General features: G+C 42.1%; 1 protein-coding gene and 1 long non-coding RNA gene across 2 annotated transcripts in view; both read left to right on the forward strand.

Annotated features, from left to right (window-relative positions):
* Positions 1 to 19,224, forward strand: part of LOC128108986 (uncharacterized) — a 59,905-nt gene that overhangs the window by 12,331 nt on the left and 28,350 nt on the right. The gene's annotated exons all lie outside the window — the stretch shown is intronic.
* On the forward strand, positions 11,904 to 13,641 carry LOC128108974 (signal peptidase complex subunit 3). The gene has a single exon (XM_052736003.1). The coding sequence runs from the start codon at positions 12,228 to 12,230 to the stop codon at positions 12,768 to 12,770; it is 543 nt and encodes a 180-aa protein (XP_052591963.1). The 5' UTR covers positions 11,904 to 12,227; the 3' UTR covers positions 12,771 to 13,641.

The following is a 19,224-nucleotide window of genomic DNA, read 5'->3' on the forward strand; positions in this document are numbered from 1 at the left end:
ATGCCTGTGGGGAGTTGGCTGCTGAGGCAAAGGGATGGGGTGATGAGGAAGGTTGTAGATCTGTGTGATCCACTAGAGATGGGGGTATAGGGGAAGGGGAGGCTGAAGCAGGTGTCCTGCTATGGAGCTGGGGATGAGACTGGGGGATTGGCTTTGGAGAAGAGGAGGGAGAGTGAAGATCTGAAGATACCTACCTCCTTCTCTGACTGCTGTAGCCAGTAGGTTCACAGGGAATCACAATATGTGCTTTTTGAGCCACGCTGCAGAATAGATTTTGAGATTCCAAAGAATGGACCTTACCTTTTGCTTTTGAAGTTATGAACCCAAGGCACCTCAAAGACAAATAGGCTTTATTTCCCTCCATGTAAATTGTTCTTATGAGGAGAGGAACAATAATAAATGAGTCTTATGATGCCTGTCTTAGCCTTGATACTAAGACATCTCCAATATTTGAAAGACCATTGTAGTCTCACTCCATGCCATAGACACTGGACAGTTCTTAGTTACTGTTAAACAGCTCTGTGAGAAGAACAAGGTCAGTCTTGTTTCAACAAGTTCAGGCTCATATTTATACATATATGATTATTTTGTTGAACACTGTTTTGCATTATGTTCATCTGTTATATTTTCTTTTTGTTGTTGTGTCTTTTTTAAGTTTGGGTGATACGGTGTTACTGGCCTCACAGAATGAGTTTGGGAGAGTTCCTTCTCTTTCATTTCTGTGGAATAGTTTAAGAAGCATCAGCATTAGCCTTTAAAGGTTTTGTTAAATTCAGCAGTGAGGTCATCCATTCCTGAGTCTCCTTTTCTGTTATTACTGTTTGTGCACAGTATATATACTGTGTCAAAGTTAGAGAAATCAAATGTCTCTTGGCTGCCCAAGAGTGAGAACACTCCAGCAATTCAGATAGACAGATGTGGCAGATCACAGTGTATGGGACACACCCTGTGTAGTAACTCCCATGAGAATGATGGCATGATTTGGGTTTCCTTGGGCTCTATTAATAACTGACTATGTTACTGGAAAGGGTTGCTGATACTGGATGCTCCAGTAGCAGTAAGGGATCAGAAGCACTTGTCCACTGAGTTTATTCTAGTAAGTGTTCTGAGTGCTTCATAGGGAAGGAGGCAGAACTCAAACTACTTTGTGGTAATTTTGCCCAGTCTTTTCAGTGAGTGATAGGAAAATGCATACCAATGACACACACAGGAGATCCTTAGGAGTGTGAATGTAGGACAAGTTCTGTTAGTCTTTTCTGCTATTACTGTGGTCATCTCCACTCACAAGTGGGATATCAGATCCCCGACCCCCCCCCCCCACGCACACACACACATTCCTACAGCTGTATATGGCTGGAGAGAGAGAAATGGCTAGGGTGTTACTGAGTCTCTGAGTTGTAGTCCTCACGAGGAATTAGATTAAGCAGTAATAAGCTGCATCTGGAGCCAGGCATAATTCCTCTCAGCTAAGATGATCATAGAAGTGAGGAAGAGTAAAACTAGGCCAGAAACCTCTGTGTTCCTTAGAAGTTAGGTTATCCTGGTTAGTTTTTAAATTCTTATTTTATTGACTTTTATTTTTAAATTTTTAAATTATTTTATGTGTATGGATGTTTTGCCTATATGTATGTCTGTGCATCAAATGCATGCCTGGTGCTTACAAAGACCAGACTAGGGCATCATGTCACCTAGTAATGTAGTTACAGACAGTTGTAAGCCATCATGTGGTGGTGGGGTTTGAACTGGGGAACTTTGGAAGAGCAGTCAGCACTCTTAACCTCTGCCTCATGGTTAGCTTTTAGTGTCAACTTTATACAACCTAGAGTCACCCAAGAAGAGGGAACCTGAATTGAAGAATTGCCTTCATTAGATCAGATTGCTTTGTAGCCGTGTCAATTGAATATTACCTTATCTGATTATTGATATGGGAGGACCCAGCCTACTGTGGACAATACCATCCCTAGGCAGGTGGGCCTGGGCTGTATAAGACAGCTAGCTGAACATGAGCTAGGGAGTGAGCCAGTAAGCAGTGTCCTTCCATGGTTCTTCTTGAGTTCCTACCCTGACTTCCTTCAGTGATGGACTGTGATCTGGAAGTGTAAGCCAAATAAACCGTCCCTCCTGTGTTTAGTTACCTTTGTACTGCTGTGACAACGCACCATCACCAGGCAACTTATAGAAGAAAGCCTTTAATTTTGGTTCACAGTTACAGAGGGTAGGAGAATCCATGGTCAGCATGACAGGGAGTATAACAACAGACAGGCAGGCATGGCATTGGAACAGCAGCTGAGAGCTTATATCTGATCTACAACCATGAGGCAGAGGGCAGGCGACAGAGAGGGAGAGAGAGAAGGGGGGGCATGGGCTTTTGAAACCTCAAAGCCCACCCTCAGGGACACACCTCCAACATGGCTACATCTCCTAATACTTGCCAAACTTCCACCAACTTTGAAACACATGTTCAGATACATAAGGATATGAGGGCCATGATTGTTCAAACCAGAATGCTTTATTATAGCAACATAAAAACAAAGATTATATGTCTTAATTAGGGTGTGGTGAAACACCATGACCAAAAGGCAAGTTGGAGAGGAAAGGGTTATATCTGGATTACACTTAAATATCACTGTTTATCATTGAAGGAAGTCAGGACAGGAATCCAAACAAGGCAGAAACCTGGAGGTAGGAGCTAATGCAGAGGCCATGGGGGAGTGCTGATTACTGGCTTGCTTCCCCTGGCTTGCTCAGCCTGCTTTCTTATAGAACCCAGGACCACCAGCCCAGGGATAGCATCACCCACAATGGGCGGGGCCCTCCCCCATTAATCACTAATTGAGAAAATGTCCTACAGCCCAATCTTATGGAGGCATTTTCTCAATTGAGGTTCCCATCTCTCAAATGACTGTAGCTTGCGTCAAGTTCATGTAAAGTTAATCAGCACAGAAGTGATATACAGAACACTAAAAACATTGGTTGAAACCTTCCCAAAATGTCCTTGTGGGCACAATAATAGTGAAACCACATGTTTCTTTTTCTGCTTGGTTATTGACAGGGGCGCATGAACAGCACTAGGACAGGGATGGTAGAAACCACAGTGACAGGAGCCTTATGCGCTGACACCTTAATGAAACCACACATGCCTGGCCATTCCCATCATATCGAAGGGCAGTATCCCCATTCCTCAGTTCTTGAATACAGCATCTTACACACACACACACACACACACACACACACACACACACACACACACACTTCACAACAACCCCTGCCCCCATGGTGCAGTGCTCTCAAGGAGTGGGACAGCTATGAGGAAAGTCACTCCACTGAACCAAGTCTGGTTTGTGAAGCAGCTACCTGCTAAACCAGTATGGTGGAATATTTGTGCATGATAGGTCCCTTCTTAAGAAAGTTCCAGCCAGACGGTGGTGGCACATGCCTTTAATCCCAGCACTTGGGAGGCAGAGCCAGGCGGATCTCTGTGAGTTCGAGGCCAGCCTGGTCTACAGAGTGAGTTCCAGGAAAGGCACCAAAACTACGCAGAGAAACCCTGTCTCGAAAAAAACCAAAAAAAAAAAAAAGAAAAAAGAAAAAAAGAAAGTTCCTGGTATTAGCACCTCAGGGTTTTCTGCAAGATGAAGTGAATTTCTTTTCCAAAGTAAGACTACTGTACTGATTTCTAGTTTCTTTTCTATTTACACTATTAGGCATGTAAGAGTTATGAAAGTTTCCAAGAACTAGGATTTCATTGTGAGAAAATTATGCAAGTATAACTATTTGCCCATTTTTTAGTTTTAAAATGAGGGTGGCCGGGCGGTGGTGGCGCATGCCTTTAATCCCGGCACTTGGGAGGCAGAGCCAGGCGGATCTCTGTGAGTTCGAGGCCAGCCTGGTCTCCAAAGCGAGTTCCAGGAAAGGCGCAAAGCTACACAGAGAAACCCTGTCTCAAAAAAAAAAAAAATGAGAGTTATGTGGAGTCAATTCAGAGTGATTCTCTGTAGTCTGGATTTAAGACGGAGAAAGTGACAGATAACTTGCTTGTTTCACTTGTAGGTATTGCCAAATGTTTCCATGAAGATTGTCATAGTGTGCCATCCCTCAGAACTGTGTGTGTTTATGGTTCACATTTTCCATTTGAGGAAGATGGAGCATATACACAAAGTCTGACTGGGTTTTCTTTTCGAATTCTAGAATTATTCCAGGTGATAAGAATCATGAAGTTGGACCATTATTGAGTTCAAATAGACTAAGTTTAATATTCATGATCTTTGACAAAGAAGACCTTATGGAATCATCCCGTCCCCAGATTCAGCCATTATAGATTCCTATCATCATTATTTATCCATCTTTACTCATCTAGGATTCGCTAACAATTTCCCTAGCTGCCTTGGTTCTTTTAGGCTCCTTGATATTTCTCTATATACTCATCTATTCAAGCAGAAAATTCTGTCTCATTGCTGGATTCTCGGGTTGTATGTCTTATTTATCTATTTCTGCCCATCTGACATGAAACAGTGCTTAGTTTTCTAACCTTAGGGGCCCCATTAGGTTCGTAGAAAGCTATAACCCGAGGAGATGGCGTGGTTAACATTCTATCTGAATAAGTATTTTAAGTTTGTATTGAGAAGTGTTTTTGAAAGACACATGTTCTGAAACATTGTCTATCATCTGTTTTAAGGACAACCTTACAAGGAAGCTCCTTTGTTTTGGCACATATAGACAGGAATCTTTCAAAGAGGAGATCACTTCTTTGACTGTCCCATGCAGCATCACAAGGTCAATACATTTTCCAGTTTTGGGTTTTATTAATAAAAAGCATTTTTCCTTCTGGTCTAACCACCAGCCCTCTCTAATATCACCATTTCTCAAAGATTTATTTATTATATCTCACGTGACTATGTGAATGCTTGCATACATATATGTGCACTGTGTATTTGTACCTGGTGCCTACGGGATCCACATGAGGACATCTGATCCCCTGGAACTGAAGTTATGGTGCTTGTGAGCTTTCATGTTGGTGCTGGGAACCAAATAAAATTCTTTGTAAGAACTGTAAGTTCTCTTACCTGAAGTACCGTCTCTCCAGCCTCACTCTAATATCACTATTACAATACATAGAGTGGATGGGTGTATTGTTTTTCATACATTTTTGTATGTCTAATTGGCTCAGAGCTCAAATGTGAAATTATATTTTGAGATCTTAAAATGATACAATCAATACAGAGCAAGACTGTAGGGAGAAAAGATGAAGTGGACATGAATGTATACATGTATATAGCATGGAATCTGCCTTGATGCTGACAAGGAAAGAGAGAAGGGGAGAGAGAGCTGGCAGCCTACTGTAAGACCCATCTTTGAGATGCAGAGCAGAACACACACTTGCTCAGAGCAGACTATTTTCAAGAGTTTTGAAGGGAGAGGGCTTGGGATGAGCCAACTCCTTGTTACCCTTGCAAATGCATTAATCAGCTAAGTGATTGCCATGACATAGAAGGCATGATATATAGAGAGGCAGGAATTTGGTTCATGACTGAAGCATCTTTAAATAGATGAGCATATCAAGAATGGAGAACAATAATTTTTTTGGGGATTGCAGTGAGTCTTTAGATTAGATTGGGGAAAATTAACATATAAATAATCCGAGTCTTCTGGCCCATGAACAAGATGTACCTTCCAATTGATTGAGTCTTTAATTATTGTAGCAACATCTTGAAGTATTTAATCTATAGACATAACTTCTTGTAGATAGATTATCCATACAGATACTTCATATTTTGTGGTGATTTTTAAATGACAGTATTTTTAAAATAAAAATGCAGGTTATCATATATTTCTCCCAAATTTTCAGTGACCAAATATATAATGGTAGCTGTTAAGGAAAAAAATGGTTAGAAGCACAGGTCTAGCTTGTAAAAAGTACTTCCTGCTCAACATGCATTTTCCTGTACATCCACATCTGATTTAAGAAGTCATTGAAAATATACATAAACTATGGATCAAAGTACCAATTTTTTTTTTTGGTTTTTCAAGACAGGGTTTCTCTGTGTAGCTTTGCGCCTTTCCTGGAACTCACTCTGTAGCCCAGGCTGGCCTCGAACTCACAGAGATCCGCCTGGCTCTGCCTCCCGAGTGCTGGGATTAAAGGCATGTGCCACCACCGCCCAGCCCAATTTTTATCTGTTGACAATCTATAGAAAACTCAGTTTGTTGAGAGAACATAGTTCAGTAGGATTTAATGCATATATGTGGTTCAAAATGAATCTGTTGAAAGGTGTGGTTTCACTTCTTTACCTTCCAGTAAATTCACTATAATACATTCCCAGGATCTTGGGTGGTGAGAGAGAAGGGAAGACATATGTATGTGGGAATGTGTGATCATATGAATGTATGGATATTTATGTTACAGGAATGTTTATCATATGGAATATTTGAAATTAATTAAACCAGTCAGGCCATTCTTATTCGGATCCTAACACATATTAGAAAATAAGATTAATGTCACTGTTGTTTTCCCAGTTCTCCTTGGCCAATGTGGTTACCATAACAACTCAGTGCCTGCTGTGGAAATTAGTGCCAACTATGCTTTCACTTATGATTTTTGCCTGAATCACTTATCACTATGGTGTCATCATGTGTTGTTTTTCTAATTATGATTTTCCTTCTAAAATTATTGTTTGCCATTTGAGATGTGGTAGAGATTTTTCCTGCCCATTTATTCATTTATAATGTTTGAGTCAACCTAATTTGAGTCACATTTTTCTCAGAAGTTACTCCCTTTTTATTCATGCATATATTACATATATGCTAACTTTTTCAACCATTTAGCCAGTAAATTCCCTTCAAGATACCATCAATATTAAGTTGACACCTTCCCTCTCAGAATTCCTTGAGCATATACTTTGTTGTCTAAAACTATTGCCTCATCTGTACAAAGGAAATAATAACACTACCTATCTCAGAAGATAGCTTTTAAAAATGTCTAAAAATAGCAATGCACAGTGTATGGTATCTTGTCTGTCCTCAGCATATGGTACTTCCCTGCATTTTGCCTCCTTTATTCAGTCAAAGCAATACCTCTGACATCAATATCGTGCACTGACTACATAGTAAGCATGGATCAGCCCACATGTCTGTTAGGTGAGTCTTGGTTCCATTGTTTAGTGTGTAAGAGGAAATGTAGGATAAAGCTGGGAAGGGGAAAAGCATCATTGCACAGCTTCCAATGAATTGAGTCTGCCCTTTCCCATCTATTGCTTTCACCTCTATTCCACTTGCTTTCTTTTTCCTCCCCTTGTCTTTACTATAACATCAGAGAAGAGTGCTTGACCTGCACTGCAGAATCTGAGGCTCAGTCTGATATAGAGTTAATTGGATAGGTTCCTTGAGTCCTCATCATGGGGACACTTTTAGTAAGACAGCACCCTTCCACCAGTCTCCTCCACACAAGCAAATAATTCTGGACATATTGGAACCACAAGGAATACTCTGGAGTTGAGATCCTACATGGGAAAGCACCCTGTCAGTCTCAGGTGGAGGGAAGGACCAGGGAGTTCTTTAGAGTAACTGTATCAGCAGATGCTTCAGAACTCCCAGAACTCTGCATTAAATCAATGGTATGTAAACTTGCTCTGTTTAGGACAGGCAAGGGTGAAGATTCTCATACAGAAGTCGATGAAGTGTCAACTCTGTGACACATGTCAAAAGAGTAAGATTGAAGACACCAGAGTTCCATCTTTAGGGCACTGGGTTAGCAACCACCCAGAACCAGTCTTGACTAAACAAAAGAATATCAATCCTTCTAATGAACAGGACTATTCTCTAGAGTTTTGTGATCCCCGGGGGAGAAGAACCTTGTGTTCTCAGCTGGATTAAGTGACCAGGGCACTTGGATCATTTACATCAATAAAGGTCTTCCAGTTGTCCCAGAACTCTGCATGGTGCCATTAAATTTGTTGGATTAAAATGTTGACAAATGAAGTCAGGATTTCTCTAAGTGTGGTACCTTCCACCAAAAATCTTCTTGTTGACTTTTCACCAACCTGTGCAGATCTTGTCTGCTGGACCTGAAAGAATGGGGCGGACTCCAGTCTTAATTCTGTAAACAACCTTACTTCAGTTTCAGTGTATTTATACACAAATGTAACAAAGAAAACAATGATCCAAGGAAGGTTGTTTGAGTTCAGAAAAACGTGTAAATAAACGTCAGTAAGCATATACTAAATATTAACCGAGCAGCCCTTTCCCAGAACTGTCTCTGGACAGACCAATTTAAGCACAATTACATGGCACGTACTATAGATATATCTGGGAAGCATGAAAGCAAGGCAGAAGGCCATATCCAGATTTAGGGGACACTGACCAAATTGGGAACTATAGCTATATTCTGACATCCAACAAAAATAAACATGTCTTATAAATTGAATGTAAATGTTTGTCACAGGGGGCCCAAAATCACATCCAAGAACAATCCAGGGAACCAAAATGCAGCTGAGGTAAAAGGCCCTTTTGTCCTGGAGCCTCTCTCACAATTCCCCCGAGGCATTGTTCACCCATGGTCTGACACTTCTGCTGGTGCTTATTAAACTTGAAGATATTTGGGCCTATTCCAAATCTTCTGAAGAAAAACCATGAAATTGGGGTGGGTACTTTCCACCTGATTCTGATATTCATTGAGCTTTGAAAAGTACTGATGCCTGTTTGCAACAAGATTGTTCAGTATCTTAAATCATTTGGTGTATTATTTATTTGTTCTTGGTTGTAAAATTTCTATCTTTTCTTGAGTGTCAGTAATTCCTTCAATTTATTAATAGTCATCCAGTGATGTATGTAGGGTAAAAGGACCAGCCAAAGAAACCCACCCTGGTGCCTGAACCGGTCTACTCTGGTGACCAGCCTAGCAAATAACCTAGCTGTCATCATAGAGCCTTTGTCCAGTGACTGGTGGAAGCAGATACAGAGATCCACGGCCAGGCACTAGGCTGAGTTCTGGGAATCTAATTGATGAGAGAGAGGAGAGATACTGCAGGCGAGGGACATCGAGATCATGATGGGAGGATGTGCACAGATGACTGGCCACACTAGTGGAAGCCCATGAACAGTGGACTGGTGGCTGTGGAGCCTCCATGGGACTGGACTAGGCCCTCTGGGTACGGAAGACAGTTGTTTGGCTCGAACTGTTTGGGGGGCACCCAGGCAGGGGGATCGGGACCTGTCCCTGGTGCATGGGCAGGCTTCTGGGAATCCGGTGCCTGTCATGTGTAGATGTATCCAACCTTCTTATTAAATAAGAAACACAGAACCAATGCAAAGAAGAAAGCCAAGAGGTCAGAGCTAAGAGCTAAAACCTTACCCTTCCTCCTGCGGTGGTCCTACCTCTCCGAACCAGAACTACCCCTGTGTTAAAGTCTTTATATAGAGTTCCTGTCCTGCCTCTCATTGGTTGTAAACCCAACCACATGACCGCCTCCTCACGGCCTGTCTGTATAGGCCTCCAGGTTTTCCATGATTGGTATTAAGATTAAAGGCATGTGTATCCAATAATGACTGTATCCCTGAACACACAGAGACTTACCCAGCTCTGCCTACCAAGTGCTGGAATTACAAGCGTACGCTACCACTGCCCTGCTTTCCTATGGCTTGCTAATAGCTCTGACCCCCGGGCAACTTTATTTATTAACATACAAATAACATTTTAATACAAATAAAATATCACCATAGTCATGTGACACCTTGCACAGCCTTGGTGCAGTGGGAAGGGGCTTGGACCTGCCTAGGCTCAGTGAGCTGGCCTCTGTTGACTCCCATGGGAGACCTCGATTTGGGGGATGTGGGGATCTGGGGTGGCTTGGGAAAGAGGGCTGGGGGGGTGGGAGCAGGGAGGAGGGGGGTCTGTGGATAGCATGAGGAGTGAGTAGAAAATTTCTTAATAAAGAAAAAAACACTACATTAATGTTGGAGATACATTGGGTATTCAGTATCAGGATAAATCAGTACTACATGGATTCTTGTTAGAAATGTGGAAAATAGGGCTAGAGAGATGGCTTAGAGGTTAAGAGCACTGGCTGCTCTTCCAAAGGTCCTGAGTTCAATTCCCAGCAACCACATGGTGGCTCACAACCATCTGTAATGAGATCTGGTGCCTGCTTCTGACCTGCAGGGACATATGCAGGCAGAGCACTGTATGCATAATAAATAAATAAATCCTTTTTTAAAAAAAATGTGGAAAATAAAATGTATCCATTTGGATAGTTTGGACAAAGAGTAGATTATTATAATCATGTATAGATGGCTTTATTGAGTTTATAGGGAAATAAATACTGGAAGTTCACCAGAAAAAAAATAAATAAAAGTAAATAGAAAAAAAAGAAAAGAAACCCACCCTGGCCCTGAAACCAGAGCCAGTGAAAGAAACACACCTTGGCCCCGAAACCCAAGTCAGCGAAAGAAACGCTTTAGCCCTGAACCCAGAACCAAAGAAATACACTCTGACCCTGAAACCAGTGCCAAAGAAACACACTTTGGCCCTAGAATCAGAGCCCGGGAAAGAAATGTGCCTTGGTCCTGAAATTAGAGCCAAAAGGCCAAAAAGGTCAAGGGAAAGAAACACACTTTGGCCCTAGAATCAGAGCCCGGGAAAGAAATGTGCCTTGGTCCTGAAATTAGAGCCAAAAGGCCAAAAAGGTCAAGGGAAAGAAACACACTTTGGCCCTGGAACTAGAGCCATATCTGCCCTTGGCCAACTAAGCAGAAAACCAACCAATCCCTGAGCACGAGATCTAGCCACTCTGGGCTCAAGGACTGTAATCTGACCAATTCCCTCCTGAAAATCTCCCTGGAAAAACTCCGCCCCTAAGAAGCCCTTTACAAGCCCTGTGTCTGTTCCGGCCCCCTTCCCTGCTGCCTTCCACCCTCGCTGAGGCAGCCACTCTCCCGGATTCCTCCCTCCCAATAAGTCTCTTGAAGGAGGTTTGGGTGAGACTTTCGCCTGGGTGGGGCAAGGCTATAACACTTTCGGTGGGGAAACCTTCCCCTAGGGGAGCAGAGCTGTTACACTGGGGAAGCCTTTCCCTGGAGCAGGGAAAGCTATGCTTTCTGTGACACTTGGTATTCCTTGGCTCCCGATTGCCAGAACACTTACAATTCCATCCAAGCCACAATGCTCACAATGTGTATATAAAGCGCTGTCTGAGGCACTGGGAAAGCAGTACAAAAAAAAAAAAAAAAAAAAAAAAAAACAGGATAGGAAGGGTCCTGGATCGGTCATCATAGTAGACTGGCAAAACTGTGTAAGAAAACCATTAAACAGGCAAGTTCGGTGGGGACTTATGTTAGAGGAAAATAAACAGAAAACCTCTTGAACAGGGGCTTACAGAGAGAGTGGTCAGTGAAGGCCTTTCCTGGAAGTGGCTTTCGAACCGAGTCCTGAGTGAAGAAGCCAGCCCAGACAGGACAGTTTTCGGTAGCTTGCACTGTGTGCTCCAGCTGATCCAGGAGCAGAGGGCAAGCCCAGTGGCTGGAGCCTGGCGGACAACACACAGGCTGATGGGGTGAGGTGGAAGGGCAGATGCAGCACAGAGTCTGGGCCACACACTTGACGCTATGACTGTATTTTGGGCGTGGAGGATCCCAGTAGGGGAGGGACATGACCCGCAGGTGATGGCTGCTCTCTGTGCAGAGAATGGACTGCAGAGAGGCAGCATGAGTTAGTGTGTGTGTGTGGTGGGGGAGGGGGCCCAGCCATCAGGAGCCTGTTGCAGAAGGCCAGGGGAGGGGCTAGGATATATGGAAGCCATGATGCAGCAGTGTGCAGAGGGAGGGGGTTCTCTGGACAGGGCTTTGGGGGGCGCAGATGGGACCTTCAGTGACTGTGTCTGGGTGTGGGGGATGAGGCAGCTCAAGCCCTCCCGGGGTTATTTAGCCACGCAGAGACACGGTGCTGCTGTTTCCTATCAGATGCTCCAAACGCCTTAGACTATCGTCAGACAGTGGTTGTAGGGTTAACCAGTGACTTGGGGGAAAAAAAAAAAAAGAAAGAAAGAAAGGAAAGGCATCGTGGGCGGTGCGCGCTCCAGGGACGCGTGCGCGCACCCAGCATTCTGCGCGAGCCAGAGGCAGGCAGAGGGGACGCGAGCAGACTGCACGCCGCCGTGCCCAGCCAGGCAGCCCGAGCCAGGCAGCCAGCGAGCGCCCGTGGAGCCCGCGAGGAGGGAGCGGCCGGCTGAGCCCGCAAGATGAACACCCTGCTGTCGCGGGCGAACTCGCTGTTCGCCTTCACGCTGAGCGTCATGGCGGCGCTCACCTTGGGCTGCATCCTCACCACCGCCTTCAAAGACAGAAGCGCGCCAGTGCGCCTGCACGTCTCCAGGATCCTGCTCAAAAAAGTGGAAGACTTCACCGGACCCAGAAAAAAAAGCGACCTGGGCTTCATCACCTTCCACATCTCGGCGGATTTGGAGAAGACTTTCGACTGGAACGTCAAGCAGCTCTTCCTTTACCTCTCGGCAGAATATTCCACCAAAAGCAACGCTGTGAACCAGGTGGTCCTCTGGGACAAGATCCTTCTGCGAGGCGAGAACCCCAAGCTGGATCTGAAAGATGTCAAAAGCAAGTATTTTTTCTTTGACGACGGGCACGGTCTCAAGGGAAACAGGAATGTCACTTTGACTCTGTCCTGGCAAGTTATCCCGATTGCTGGGATTCTGCCTCTTGTGACTGGATCTGGACGCGTGTCTGTCCCATTTCCAGACTCGTATGAAATTGCCACGACTTTTTGAAGAACTCTCTCTGCGTCTGTGTTAAGGAACCGTAGTTAAAAATTGTCAAGAATCTGAAGGAACTCGTGTTATAATAACCGGTTACTTTATGTGTAGCATTCGTGCATGTTCACATTGAATGTGATTTAGAAGCAGTCTTTTGTTCATCTCTTGTTAAAGCATGCTTGCTTCCTGAAAAACAGCTAATATGATTATTTGTTAGATGCTATAAGTGGTGGAAATAAGGTGACTAATAACTTTTTCTGAAAAGTGAATACATCTTTAACATGCCAATCATTGTAACACCTTTAATGGCTGTGTGTCTAAGAAATATTGGTCTTTCCAGGTTTTCCCTACAAAAGGTTTCATGTTTTACATGTTTTTAAAAATAATTTTTTACATTATCATTGAAAGTTGAAAATGTTTGCATGACTTGTTTGACTGACTGAAGCTTGTTTCCGTGTGTATACTTACTGCCACTAGTTGCTAATTGTGTACAATTCTCGGAAAGTCTCCATTTTCATAAGTTTTGGAGTTAATACTCATATTAAAATTTCAATTTACAAACTTTCTTATTGTATTCTATTGCCAATAATCTAGTGATGGATATAATGCAAACATAGGCTCTTTGCAGATGAAGAATGTGAAACACTGAAGCTTGGGGAATCCAAGCTAAAATAGTCAGCAAAGAATGGAGTCAAACTTCGATCTCAGATATTCTGATTCCCTGAGTCTATTCCATCTCTTATGCCTGAGATGACGTTGTAGTACAATTTAATTATAATTTCCATTGTGTTTTTGTAACCCTGAAACCTTTTGTCTTGATGTTTCGGATATTACGTAAAAGTAGCTTGTGCTCAAGTTATAAATAAAAACTGCTATAGAAATAGTATTTCCTTTCACTCTCTGTGTATTTTTCTTTATAATAGAAGTATAAAAATCCAAATATATCCAAAATAATTTAGATATTATATATAGAAGTACATGATTAAATATATGACTTGATACTTTTTTTTCTGCTGTGGGAAAATCAATAATCTCCAAGATAGCATTTACAGGGCAGCTTCAAGGGAAAGAGAGGGTCGGGAAGGGTTATACAGCACAGGTGATATGAAAACAGAACGAAACCATAATTTAAGCAAGGAGAAACACTATAGTTTCACCATCAGTGATGACACATTATTATTATTTCAAGAACCACTATGCAACCACTATGGAAATCAGTATGGAGGCTTCTCAAAACATGAAAATTGAACTGCTCTGTGACCCAGCTATACCATTCCTGAGCATATTCCCGAAGGACTTTATATCCTACCACAACAACACTTGCACATCCACGTTTACTGCTGCTCTTTTCACAGTAGCAGAAAAATAGTCATCCTAGATGTCCATTGGGGATATGAAAATGTGGTACATATACGCAATCTAACTTATGCATCCATAAATAAGGTGAGATTGTCCAGGAAATGGGTGAAATTGAAATATATTAGAGAGGCATCACAGTCTCAACAAGACAAATAATGCATGTTTTCTTGTGGCTGCATAAGTTAGATTGCGTATATGCACCACGTTTTCATATCCCTTGATGGACATCTAGGATGACTATTTTCTGCTATTGTGAAAAGAGCAACAGTAAACATGGATGTGCAAGTGTTGCTGTGGTAGGATATAAAGTCCTTTGGGTATATGCCTAAAGGAGATCTTAGCGTCTAAGTTTTACATGTGGGTATTTTGGGGGGAATGAGTGTATGTGGTTGCCAAGTGACCAGTAAGGGACCCAGGAAAGGAGTAAACTGAGGCTTTAAAGGAGGGGGTGGACATGGTAACAGAACACATGAGTGTGGAATAGAATACTGGAGGTGGAAGGCTTTAGACAGGGTGGGGTCCGGGCAAATGGGGAGATGAAAGGGTGGGAGCATAGTCAACCAAATCCAAGTGTGTATGAAAACGGCACGAGGAAACGTTATTTTGTAAGATAATTAAAAACAAAATAATAATTGTAGCTAGAGTTTTCCTGCCTGGCCCACAGTCAGGACAAATCAGTCATCTGCCAGTCCCATAGCCGCTCAGACCCAACCAAGTAAACACAGAGACTTATATTGCTTACAAACTGTGTGGCCATGACAGGCTTCTTGATAACTGTTCTTATATCTTAAATTAATCCATTTCTATAAATCTATACCTTGCCACATGGCTCGTGGCTTACCGGCATCTTCACATGCTGCTTGTCATGGCAGCGGCTGGCAGTGTCTCCCTCACTCAGCCTTCCATTTCCCAGAATTCTCCTCTCTCCTTGTCCCACCTATACTTCCTGCCTGGCCACTGGCCAATCAGTGTTTTATTTATACAGAATGATATCCACAGCAAATAATGTTATTGTCTTTTATCTCATATGAATACATCACTAATTACCTTTGTTCCAACAAATGTGTGTGTAGCTGTACAGTTCATGGAGAAGTATGCAGGATTGAATTTTTTCCAACTAGCATCAAAGGCATAGGTAGCATCATACCCACTAAAATGGCTTTGGCTTCTGTTTTTTTTTTTCATTAAAGATTTTAGGGTCTTCACTTGTTTATTGATAAAAAGACAAAATTGGACAAGTTAACATAAATGGTGGTCCTTTCACATGACATACATGTGCCTTTTGTTTAGCTTATTCACAGAAGTTTGAACAGGGAAGCACTTTAGTAATGTGCAGACAGGAAGACAAGCAAGGACCATAGATCATTCTTATAAATTTGAATTTATTTATAGTCTGTATACCAACAAAAACATTTAACTCCAATACCTCTCTACTGCTACTAGACATGCAAATGTTAAAATCTGCAGTTACCTAGTCTTATGTGTTGGTTGTTTCCTTTGAGGAAGACATGCACAAGAAGCCTGCGATCTTAACCAGACCCTGATGCCGGTTCCATGTGTACTGCTGCAATGAGTGGATCTGTTGGTTTGGTACAGAGGAATGGTGAAATTTACTCTAATTATATTTTTGACAGGTCTGTGTTTTTAGAGTTTGGCGAGGAAGAGAAGTAGAAAGATGACAGGATGACCCCAGTTAGTCTGGCCCAATCTGTGAACTACAGGGTCACTGAGAGATGCTTGGGGGCAAACAATAAAGAAGGACACAGAACATCAACCTCTGGCCTCCACGTGCTGATCCAGCCCCATACATGTGCACAGCCCCGTATATGTGCATTAATAAACAACACACACACAAAGGTTAAAAATATTTGATGCACCTTTGCCTCTTCCTATATCAATAGAAGATGCTCATAAACACTCAGGTGCTTTTGAGGAAGGTAAGGGTATCTATCACAACTGTGAGTTTTGATCTTACCTATTTCTGCACATAAACAGTGTGATAGTTGTGGTTCAAGAGAGTTGAAAGCCCATGTTATTTCTTCTTCCTCTGAAGAGAATATTTTTAAAAGATTTGAAAATTATTTTTAGTTTTTTATATGTGTGTGTGTGTGTGTGTGTGTGTGTGTGTGTGTGTGGTGTGCGAGAGAGAGAGAGAGAGAATGAGAGAGAGAGAATGTGAGAGAGAGAGAATGAGAGAGAGAGAGAGAGAGAGAGAGAGAGAGAGAGAGAGAGAGAGAGAGAGAGAGAGAGAGAGAACGAGTCCTTATAGATTAGAGGCATTGAATTCTCTAGAGCTGGAGTTACAGGCGATTGTGAGCGAACCAAACTCAGGTTCTGCAGTAAGTACTTTTCACCACTGAGCCATCTCTCCCAGCTCCCTCTCAGGAGAGTCTTAAATGCTCTGAAAGTAAGTCTAGTGTGTTTACAGGAGAATTATCACATAGGAAAAAAATGTTTTTTCTAAACATGACCCATCTATGGCTACACTGCTCTCCTACAATGACCTATTTAATAAACAGCACAATACACCTTAACTGGAAAAACAAAATTGATATCTGAAACAATGTAAGTAAAACTGAAGTCTGGAAGTATATAAATACAACATTAGCAAACTACTGACAAAGAACCAAGGTGGCTCATCAATCTTTGCCGAATCATTTATGCTCCCATTGCTAAAAGTTCTCCACTCTTCAACTCATGAAGCAGATAAAATGAACTCAATTATGACAAAAGTAGTGGTGTGGTGAATATATCAAATTGCTGAGCAACTTATAACCAATGACTATAAAGCTTGTAGAAGATAGGTGGTGTGTATCCACTACAGGGTGGACCACTCGGATATTTACACACAGACTTCAACTGCCACCATCAATGAAGCACCAGTATTTCTAACAACAATTTATGAGTTTTATTCCTGTGTAGATGTATTCTCATGTGGGAAAGATGACAGGTTATTACAAAACATGTTTCTTTTTTTTGTTTGTTTGTTTTTCAAGGCAGGGTTTCTCTGTGCGGTCTGGCTGTCCTGGAACTCGCTCTATTGACCAGGCTGGCCTCAAAATCAGAGATTCAGCCGGGCGGTGGTGGCGCACGCCTTTAATCCCAGCACTCGGGAGGCAGAGCCAGGCGGATCTCTGTGAGTTCGAGGCCAGCCTGGGCTACCAAGTGAGTTCCAGGAAAGGCGCAAAGCTACACAGAGAAACCTTGTCTCGAAAAACCAAAAAAAAAAAAAAAAAATCAGAGATTCGCCTGACTTTGCCTCTCTAGTACTGAGATTAAAGGCATACGCCACCACTGCCTGACTGAAAACATATTTCTTTTGCAAAAAAATATTTTATTTTTAATTAATTATGTGGTGTATATGATTGCAGTGTCCACAGACGCCAGTAAAGGCCATCTGTAGCCTGGATATGATAGACTTTGCTACACTGTTCTGCTGTATGAACTCTGTTCCCATAGAACTTTTTTTATTCCACTGGGAGCAATGCCTTCGCCTGCCCATGGGATGCTATGGGCAAGATGCCCTGCTTCAGCAATGCAGCTTAGCAAGCTAAAGGGCATTACACAAACATCCCTCATTCAGCCAGAAGGCCTTCTGTATCCGGAGCACATTTGGTGATAGTGATGGAATATTCCCTGTATGTTCTTTATCCCTGCTTTGAACTTGGAGTTATCTGGAATAAAGGTTTCATATACTGCCAGTAAAGGAACTCTGGAGCAGCATTAGCCTTGAATCCCCTGGTTCTGTTGAATCTTGAACTCAACTTCAATTCATCAGCCATAGCCACTGGCAGGTCACAACAGACACCAGATTCCCCAGAGCTGGATTTATAGGCAGTCATGAGCTGTCTGACTGACATGCCTGCTTGGGTCCTCTGGAAGAACAGTTTGAGCTCTTAACTGCTGAGCTATCTCTCCAGTCCTGAAAACATGTATCTTTTGTGGAGAAATCTACAGTGATGATAGTGGTACTCATTTTATAAGATCAATTAAATGAATGATACTAGAAACTGTTATCACTGTTCCTGGTATACTGGCTCTTTGGAAATATTCAAACACACATGACATTTTGAAACCTGAAATTGGCTGAATTAATTGAATCTACTGCATTATCTTTATCAAATGCATTATTTTTGGCTTAAAAAGATGTATTTTTATGTATATGTGTGAGTTCCTGCATGTTCAGATGTGCATCATGTGTGTTCTTTATGACTACAAAAGCCAAAGAGTGCATCACGTATCCCAGAAATAGAGCGACTTAGGGTTTTGAGTTGCCATGTGGGTGCTGGGAACCAAACTTGGGTCTTCAGGTCCTCTGAAAGAATATCCACTACTCTTAACTGCCAAACCATCTCTCCAGAATTCTTTTTTCATTTAATGACAATCAGACACATTTCCATTGGAAAACACAAATTAACTCCTTATGAAATAGTCACTGAACAAGCAAATGCTTATATACAGACCCAGAGGTTGTGCCTTTTGGACATGACATCAGAAGGAAGACAATTCTTGAACATCTTGGGAAGATATGATACTAAGATCTTCTCACCTCTCAGGCTACAGTGATGCTTCTAAATCTCAAATCTTGGATGTATATCTCACGACTAACAGTGAGCTGTCCAGACTCTTAGCATACACCTGTTATAGAATGTATGCTAAAAGGTTTACCTAGAAACTGATGGCATCCTAGATGTGGGCAATTTTCCCAAGATTACAGATTGAGACTTTATCAGCTTTAAAGAGTGTTCATTTTTCTTTTTTCCTCATCTCTTTTTCTTTTCCCTATGTGAAATCCACAGGATCATAATCAGTAGTTGGTTTTAGTGACATATTACAGTCTAGTAAAATCTCAGAGGAATTGTCGGGTTTTTAGGTTAATACTAAACTCAAACAAAAACAAGATTCCATTTTAATTATCACTTCATGTTTGTAATAAGTGCCTCTTAAAATTCCAAAGTAAGAGAAGAACATTATCCTTGATATGCTAGACATTACTGCTACTTGATTTCCTGCATCCTATAGAAACAATAAACTTTTCAGCTAATAATCCAATAACTATCTGTCTTAGTGTTATATTGCTGTGAAGACACACCACGACCATAGCAATTCT

Source organism: Peromyscus californicus, unplaced genomic scaffold (assembly GCF_007827085.1).
Source record: "Peromyscus californicus insignis strain IS unplaced genomic scaffold, ASM782708v3 Scaffold_10__1_contigs__length_136768540, whole genome shotgun sequence".
NCBI classification, from domain to species: Eukaryota; Metazoa; Chordata; class Mammalia; order Rodentia; family Cricetidae; genus Peromyscus; species Peromyscus californicus.